Source organism: Meriones unguiculatus, chromosome 4 (assembly GCF_030254825.1).
Source record: "Meriones unguiculatus strain TT.TT164.6M chromosome 4, Bangor_MerUng_6.1, whole genome shotgun sequence".
Classification (NCBI taxonomy): domain Eukaryota; kingdom Metazoa; phylum Chordata; class Mammalia; order Rodentia; family Muridae; genus Meriones; species Meriones unguiculatus.
This window is the reverse complement of record NC_083352.1, coordinates 102,507,562-102,516,821: the sequence shown is the minus strand read 5'-3', so window position 1 is coordinate 102,516,821 and position 9,260 is coordinate 102,507,562. Positions and strand designations below refer to the sequence as shown.

Below are 9,260 nucleotides of genomic sequence, written 5' to 3'. Positions count from 1 at the left end.
GATCTCCAGTATCCAAACAGCCTCTATGTAAATATAGATCAGATATGATCCAGTAGGAGGACCAAACCCCAGAACAGTGACAGCCTGGTCACTGAAGGATGAACGGGGAGGAAGAATTCTTTGATGCCGTCACAGGTAAGCTACTACAAGAGATGGTGTTCAGATGTTCTTTTCCATCCTAACAGATCACAGTGGATCCCACACAGACCCTCTGTGTGTCCAGACACTAAAGTGGACCACCACTTTTAGGGAACAGAGAATTCTTCTAAATGTACTACTTGAAAGTGGTCAGATGGGGATGTGGCACTCAGGAGGCAGGGACTGCTGGATCACTGTGAGTTTGAGGCCAGACAGGGCTACATAGTTAAGACTCTGTCTCAAAAAACAGTTGAATATCTTTAGGCTTCTCTTTGTGTAGTCAAGAAGCTTCTTGAAGTAGGCTTCTATACCTCCCAAGTCTTGAAGGTGACTATTTTGCTTCTTTCTTGCAGGCTTTGATTCTGATAACTCTACAGGGGAATTTTCAGAGGCAAATAAAATTAGTGGGATGATTGATTTGGATACCAGCAAAAATACTAGGAGTGGGAAAAGTGGGGAGAGACCATCACAAGAAAATGGAATTCAAAAACACAGGTATGCTGTCTTATATACATTGTTTCAGAATTATCCCAAGTATATCTATGTTCAGCCCAATATGTAATATAAGTTATCCCCTTAGGCCGCATGAATTAAGCTGGAGCATCTCTAGTTCCAAGGCATCTCTTCCAGGCAGTCTAGCCTATGAGACTTGATGCCTGTCCCCTGGAGCATGGGAGACCAGTGGAGGGCAGTGTTTGACCTGTGAATTCCTTTCCATGATGTTACAGTGCTGTCCCAGGCTGGCTCACAGCCTGTGCACATCATGATCCACACACCTCACTTACTGACCCACAGACCCAACTGTTACTCCACTGGTACCAGGTTAATCCTGTCGTCCCTTCTGTGTCTTACTGAGATGCTTGGCTGCTGAGCTAGTGAGAATAGTGAGCGTTCTCTTGTCTGTTCTGCATCTCACTGAGAAATGTTGGCTACCAGCTCTGTAGGGACTGACAGGGTTTTTATTAATTGTTACAACAAAACCATGTTCGTTTGTGTATCCAGACTATGATAAGAGTGGTCATCAGGCTGGAGAGATGGCTCAGAGGTTAAGAACACTGGCTGTTCTTCCAAAGGTCCTGAGTTCAATTCCCAGCAACTACATGGTGGCTCACAACCATCTGGTGCCCTCTTCTGATGTGCAGGCAAAACAGTGTAGACATAATAAATAAATAAGTCTTATAAAAAAAAAAAGAAGTAGTAGTAATCATGGAATTTCTCAGTGTCTGTTAAGAAAAGCTGCTGGAGCACATAGGGATCGTCCATGGGACACAGGCTTCCTTGCATGTATACTGAGGTGGTTCTGGCCTCAGTGGCCCCCTCCAGCTTTATTGCTGATCTTTCATGGGGGCCCACTGGTCTCCAGGGCACGCTCTGCCCAGGGTGCTTACCCTTCTCGTGTCCTACACTCCTGTGGTTAGTTGGTGCGGGAACACCTGACACGGCTGTGAGGGTCTGTCTAAAGCAGCTTATGTTCACTCTATACCTTACCATCTCCCTCCTAAGTGTACGTCACCTTGTGACCAAACACTAGCAGCCAGCCTGGGACCACTGCCTCATACCCTCATCTGCTGCTTTGGCCTCTAAGTACACCTCGATCTTCAGATTATCTCATGTCCGTTATACATCAAGTGTGCCACCTTCCCCTCATTCTTTCTGCTAAACACAGTGGCACTTAGCACACTATTTGTGGCACCTCTGTTCTCTGCCTAAAGCTAATGTAGCATGGATTCATTCCTGTCTTTGTACCCCCATCCCAGGCAGTTCTGAATAGTGCTGTTTGCTTACAGAAGTGTCCCATCTTGGGCATTGATCTGTATAGTGACTGTATTGAAATGAAGACTGACATCTCCCACCCCTGGTACTCAGACCTCTTCTTATCCTCCCCTGGGGCTCTTAGCTAGGCTTGTGCATACCCAAATTCCTCCCATGCTGCAGAGTTAGCCTGGAGCCTTGCCATCCTCCTTCATGTCTTCTTTCTTGTTGTTCCTTCCCATCTTTATGCAAGGGTTGTGTATTAGTTACTTTCCTGTTGCTGTGGTAAACACCACAACCAAAACCAAGTATGTTCATGTACTTGGGAATAAAAAGGGTTGTTTGGCTCACAGACTGCAGTCTGTCATCAGGGAACCAAGGCACAGACCATGGAGGAATGTCACTTATTCCCATGGCTTGCTCAGTTTGCTTTCTTATGCAACCTAGTACCATCTGCTGAGGAATAGCACTGCCCCCAGTGGGCATGGCCCTCCCACATCAATCATTAATCAAGAAAATGCCTTCTAGATTTGCCTATAGGCAATCTGATAGAGGTATTTTCTCAGTGGAGGTACTTCTTCCCAGATAATCCTAGCTTCTGTCAAGTTGACAAAGACTAACCAGCGCAGTTTGTATCCTTGAGCCTAACCCTGACTTCTTAGAGCGTTCACAGATACCTTGTGCACAGCAGCCCTGGTATATAGTGCTCAGTAAACATTAGATTTCTTTCCTTTCCCAATGTCTCAGAGCTTATTTTCTCCCTATTGTTTTGACTCAGTTACCCACATGAGCCCTTTGTGAGGTCTTACCAGGCAAGACCCCACCTATCACCATCTCAGGATCAAAATTCCCAGTCAGGGTTCTCCTCTTCCATTCTAGAGAAGTGTCATTGGGAATTCCATAAGAATAACTACGTTGGCTTCTAAGGGTCTAAGGGTCCAGAGCAGCCATGTATATCTGAGGGCTTGGAGTATGATGTCATCTCTGCACTCCTATGATGGGCCACACTCCTTCCCACAAGCTAGTCAGATCTCTGTTGAGGCTTCTCCCCATCCCATAGAGACAGTGCTCAGTGTAGCCCACAGCTCCTAAAGGGATCTGTAGTCTTTCCCCAGATAGCCACAGCTGGAGTTGAGGCTAAAGTGACTGCTGAACTCTTGTTGGATGGAGGATGGCTTGAGAAAAAATGCACCTTGGGAAGATAGGTCTGTGGCAGACAGATGAATAGCTAGCTGGTTTTGGAGATTTTCTTGACTGGTAGTCTCAGTTTTGTCCACTGTCCCGGGACATTAGTTACACAAGCAGAGGGACACCTCATTATCAGCCTTGCCCCCAGCTCATGAAAGGAGGTCGGGTCAAGATTCCAAGGCTGCCATAACCAGTAGCCATTACTAAGAGAACTTCAAAACAGTGGTGCAGAAACCCTGCCGAGTTTCAGCTGTGACCTAGCTTTTCTTCTAGGCATACCCTTGTTTAGAGACACTGATGTTTAGGTCTCAAGCTAAGATGATGATCTTGAGAAGTTCCTGTGAGAAATAGGTTCCTTATATACTCTATTGGATAATAAATGCCTGTTGCTCTCAAATTCTTCACAGGACAGCCCTTCCTGCCCCCATGTTTACCAGAAGCGATTTCAGTGTATGGAGTATCCTGAAAAAGTGCATTGGCTTGGTGAGTGCAGATAACTCTGTGAAGCATGGAGTTTAGGCATAAGATTTGCACTGTTGGTCTCTAAGAAAATGTGTGCTGTATATTTATAATGATCACGAAATTAAGCTAACCAGGCAGGAAAGGAACAGCTGCATAAGGGGAAGGGAAACAACATTACTTAGGAACAGCAGAGTGGCAATTTTACAGTTAAGTGGTTAAGCGTTTTTCCTGGTGCTCTGAGATGTGCTCCTTGCTTACGGCCCGAACACCTTCTACATGAGATTGGGTGGGGCCCTAGCAACACACTAGGTTCCAGATAGCTTTTGTCAACTGCTGAGCCTCTGTGTCTGGTAGCTATAAACTCTCCATATGGTCTTTGACTGTTAGCAATCAGTGTACCCATATGGTATGGTATGTTCCATGCACAAATCAGTGCTTGGCAACAAGAAGCTGGAGTCAGAGTCCAGAAGTGCACATTGCCAAATTTCAGGAGTGTTTCCCTGCATTCTTTTAATGCCATTTGTTGTTGTTGTTTATGATTATTTCTGTACTTCCTTCCCAGAGAAAACATTTTCTTCCAACATTTTATTTTAAATAACTTTAGACTGACTGAACATAGATAGATTGATAAGGGGGTTGGCATCAGGGAAGCTGTAAGAAGCAATAATCAGAGGTTATCTTTTGGACAAGAGCACACAAAAGCTAGGAGCTGTTGTCTGTGCTCATTCAGAACTGCATAAGATGTTCATACATGTTACTGGGGATGTTGGCCATACCTTACTTGCTTGATTGTTTATCCTATTGCAAAGTTTTCCTGTGTTTTAATGAGTGATTGTGTGTGGGTCTGTAAGAATCTTGTAGGTTCATCAATGACATTTTTGATGTTTACAGGTTTCTTTTTTTACTTCATTTCAAAGTATGTGTCTAAATTCAGACTCATTAACTATGTGTTAGTCTTTTCTATTGCCTGTACCATAGTACCTTAGACTGGGTAGACTGTAGAGGAAAGAGGCTCACTTTAGTTTTGTGTCTGGAGGTACAAAGCCAAGGGCATGCATCTGGTGATGACCGGTGCTGGCAGAGTCCTGAGGTAGCATAGGACATGGCATAAGGAGAGGCAGGGAACAGACATGTACAGTTGGTATTTCTTCCTCCTCGTCCTCTTCTTCTGTTTTTCTGATGTTTGTTTATAGTATGAGGTATTGAATCCAGAACCTCAGAAGCATTCTACCACTGAGCCATTTTACCAGCCCTTGCCCTGTCCTATTATTATAATTAATTACATTTATTTATGTCTACATATCTGCATGTGGAGGTCAGAGGACAGCTTGCAGGAATCAGTTCTCTTTTATAGCATACCTGCTGAATCATCTCACCAGTCCCCTTACCCTTCTCTTAATTTAGCTGCCATAGTCAACCATGGAGGCTCCCTCCACCCAATGACTTAACCTAATCCAAATGGCTGCCCAGAAGACTGGCATCCAACAAATATAGATGGATTAAGTGCCGTCTTATTAATTCTACAGAGTTAATTGCTGAAGCCGTGGGATACTCAGACCACATCCAGAACGTGGCAGTGTGTTTTAGGAAGCTCAGCTTTCTGTCCTTGTCCCTCCCCACAAGTAGCTGTCCCCCATCCTCATGGTAGCTCGCCCCATGCCCTGCACCCTAACTTATGTATAAGTCTTCTCCCCATCCTTTCAGAGAGGCATTAGGCTTTTCTTTATCCCTCAGCCGCCAATGTCTGAGTGATTTTGTAACTAACTACCTCATGTGCCTTTCTTGGTTGTTTTTTAGTTTAGTGGGAATGTGCCCTGTTTTGGACATTAGACCGTTTCAAAGGCTTTTGGCTGACCAAAGCAGGTTACAGTGGCTAGCCCTGCATGTGTGTCTGCTGAGGCTTAGGGATGGGTGCCCAAGTATGGGATTGCTGAACCAAAGGAGAAAGGTATTGGCATTTTGTTAGCTGTAGCCAAGTGTACTTTATAGACTATGTATGTTACTGTACCCAGCAGCAGAGGTGGAGCCTGTGGACCCCAAGGCTGAGGGTTTAGAGCAGGTGCGCAGTGGGCATGCAAGGCTTGTGAGCCCAGCCAGCCTCTCTGACCTCTTGCACTGTAGGTTATGGGCTCAACTTCCCTTGTTTTACAGGTATGGAATGCTCAGAAGGTACATAAAGCTTTATCTTTTCTTACATTTTTATTTTTCTGGCTGCCATCTCTGCTCCCTCCCTTAACTCTCCTGTACTTGTTCTTGATATGGTGGATATAGTCACAGGTTTCTTGTCCTTCCTGCTAATCTTGTACAACTTCCTTATATGGTCTTGGTCCCTTCTATACGTCAGAAGGCACCTGGCTTGTATTTCCTGTCTTAGCATTCTGTCCAGCAACCCCATATTCCCAGATGTCTGAATGTCTCTCAGCTTGGCATATAACGTCTGTGAGCCTGACTGACTCTGGCTCTGAGTCTGTGAGTTCAGGCTTTCAGTGGGATCTTCCCAAATCAGCATTGTAAACAAGGCCTTATTTTTTCCCCAGTGTTGCTCCCAGGACCTGGCTAGGAGGGCTGTCTTGCTGATAACATGCTGAGCATACTGCCTCCCCCAGGGCGGTCTGTCAATCTCTAGTGACTTTGGGGTTTGTGAGAGCAGAGCCGTCATTCTAGCCCCCAGTACAGAAAGCCTGCAAATCATCCCAAGATCCATAGCTTGTAGCTTGTCCTTGTTTCTGGAGCACCTGAGCCTGCACTGTTATAACAGCTCCACTTTCTTTTGGCAGTTCTGTCTTCTCTGTTAATGCCCAGCTCAGGAATAGCTCCTGCGGACTTTTGTCCTCTGTGCATGAACTCTGCGGAGGCAGGAGCTATAGCCTCACTTCTGTCCCATGGTGCTTGGGGAAAGATTCCTGAGTCACATTTACAGACTCTGAAATAGCTTCCAGAGAAAGCCACATTGTAGAAGGGCATGCCTGCCAACTAAGGTGCTTCTGTGCCATCCTGGAAAACCATGGATGCTAAGGGCAAGTTTGTTTTGTTTTGTTTTGTTTTGTTAGTTTGAGACAGGGTTTCTCTGTGTAGTCCTGGCTGTCCTGGAACTCACTCTGTAGACCAGCTGGCCTTGAATACAGAGATCTGCTTGCCTCTGCCTCCTGAGGGCCGGGATTAAAGGTGTGTGTTAGTACATATCCCCTCCCACTCCAGCAAGGGCAAGTTTTAATAATGGGAAGCTTGGGGCTGGTACTACTTATCTGGAGTGGGAGGGGAGATGAAGTGGCTGTCTTGGAGCTCCTGTGATCACTGCATGTGTTGCACATTGGGAGTGGCTCCCAGGCCTGGAAGATGAAGAGCTGCCATGCTGCCATTCAGGAATACATTCTCTATTGAGTTAGGTGGAAGCTGGGGCTCGCACAGATAGCTTGTGCACAGAGGCTTCTAAGAGCTTGTCTGTGTGGGAATTTGAGGCTCTGGGAAGTGATCTTTGGCACACTCAGAATAAAGTGGGATACTTGCATCTGGGGCATGCCCGGAAGCCTCAGACACCCAACCAGATATCCTTCTGGCTTCTTCTAGGAGCTATCCAAGATCACAATGCCAATTGCCTTCAATGAGCCACTGAGCTTCTTGCAGCGGATTACGGAGTACATGGAGCATGTGTACCTCATTCACAAAGCCTCAAATCAGTCCCAGCCCCTGGAAAGGATGCAGGTGGGCACTTCCTATGATGTGAAGATAGTCCCCATGCCATAACTGTTTGACTGACTGACCCCATTGTTGCAGGGACCCAGGTGTCCTGCTGGTGGGCTGTCTAGAAGAATTGTATTCTCTTTAGGTATCTGGCCAGCCTAAGAACTCCAGCTGTCAGCCTCACAGAGTTGGCTTCTCTCCTGTATCTCCACTGTCTCATGTGTGCATGTGCCTGTTTAGGGGCAATTACCTGTGCATCTGTGCGTGTGTGTGCGTGTGTGTGTGTGTGTGTGTGTGCGTGTGTGTACGTGTGTGTGTGTGTGTGCGCATGCGCGCATGCGCGCATCTGAGTGTGTGTGTGTGTGTGTGTGTGTGTGTGTGTGTGTTTGTGTGTTTGAGTGCCAATGTATGAAACTGCCGCATGGACATTGCTTCAGAGTCTGCGGGGTATGTAGCCTGGGGTGGAGAAAAATATATCATTCCCTCTTTTTGTAACTTTGAGGAAGTAGTAGGTAATAATGGTATGCAGCTAGAATTTCTGTAATCTTAAAAAACATTGTGAGTGAAAAACTGAGAAGTCAGCAGAGTGGGCAGTGATGCTGACTGAGTGCCAGAATACCTTGTGGGTTCATTTGCTGTCTTGACTGAAGATGTTCTGATCCATCTTTGGATTGTTTGCAGTCAGTAGCTGCCTTTGCAGTCTCAGCTGTGGCTTCCCAGTGGGAGAGAACTGGCAAACCCTTTAACCCGCTCTTGGGGGAGACATATGAATTGATCAGGTAAGGAGAATTCAATATGAAATTTCTACAGAAGGGCCCTTGGATGACAAAAAAGCTCAATTCTCTATTCAGCATTGATTCCTCAGATTAGGATAGATGTTTGGAGTTAGGAGCTACAGAAGTATTTGGAATGCTGTGGGTAAGAAGGTATTCACATACATGGAATGTGGTGTTACCGATAGAATAGAACCCTGGTACTATATGAAGGGCTAGCATAGAATCTTAGTGCAGTGGGCTTAAGAGTGGAGGCCATGCTACTCAGACTGCTAGTGGTATACTTGAACTACATAGCAGAGACATGGGAGTCACTGGTTTTCAACAAAAAATGGAATCAGAACTAATAAAAGGACTATACCTTTTTTTTCCCCCATCACATTGATGAGAGAGAAATAACCCCTAGAGAAGAGAAACTGCCAAAGTCACTGTTTATACTGTGCCTGTGTTACAGGGTCTCAGGAATGCTTGGACAGGCTCAAGAGTTAGCCTCACTATGCCTAGTCTGTGAATGCTTGCTAAAATTCTTTTGATGAGTTTCTTCTGGATAGTATCATGCCTCTTGGAGCCCTGTAGAATATGAGGCTTCCAGGGTGGGATGGACAGGGCAGATGGTGGCAGATGCACATGAGCAATGCAAACCCCCTCCATTCTCATCCTTGGACATAGCAGACCTGTGAACCTGGACACTGAATCCTAGTTCATATGGATTGTGGTAAACCTTTATACAGCTGGACTTGGAGATTGTTGCTACCTACTTTTTCAACTCTGGGTCTCCTGTAGTTACATAGAAAACTTTTTTTCCCACAATTTATTCATTATATATCCTGATTGAAGCCCCCTCCCTCAACTCCTCCCAGTCCCACCCTCCCTCCTTCTTCCCCCATCCCCTTTCCCTAGTTCACTGAAAGGGGGAGTTCTCCTCCTCTGCCATCTGCCCATACCTTATCAAGTCTCATCAGGACTGCCTGGATCCTCTTCCTCTGTGGCCTGGCAAGACTAGATCACCAGGAGCAAGTGATCAAAGAGCAGGCAATTGAGTTCATGACAGAAGCAGTCCCTGCTCTCCTTACTCAAAACCCACATGGAGACTGAGCTGTCAGTTGGCTATATCTAAGCAGAGAGTCTCTGTGCATCGTCATTGGTTGGTGCAATAGTCTTTCAGAAAACTCTTACAGATGTTGCATGTCGTATACCCTGGTGTGTTTTTGCCTTAGCCTAACCTCAGACTCTAGGGACTAGTTGCCGAATTTGTAGAGTTCCTAG

General features: G+C 45.9%; 1 protein-coding gene across 1 annotated transcript in view; it reads left to right on the top strand.

Moving 5' to 3' along the window:
- The window catches only part of Osbpl2 (oxysterol binding protein like 2), a 45,689-nt gene that overhangs the window by 19,704 nt on the left and 16,725 nt on the right, over window positions 1-9,260 (top strand). Inside the window, exons 2-6 of the mRNA XM_021646347.2 lie at window positions 2-135; window positions 492-633; window positions 3,486-3,561; window positions 7,108-7,242; window positions 7,903-8,000. Coding sequence (XP_021502022.1) covers window positions 99-135; window positions 492-633; window positions 3,486-3,561; window positions 7,108-7,242; window positions 7,903-8,000 — 488 coding nt within the window. The 5' untranslated portion in view covers window positions 2-98. The remainder of the gene's footprint in view (window position 1; window positions 136-491; window positions 634-3,485; window positions 3,562-7,107; window positions 7,243-7,902; window positions 8,001-9,260) is intronic.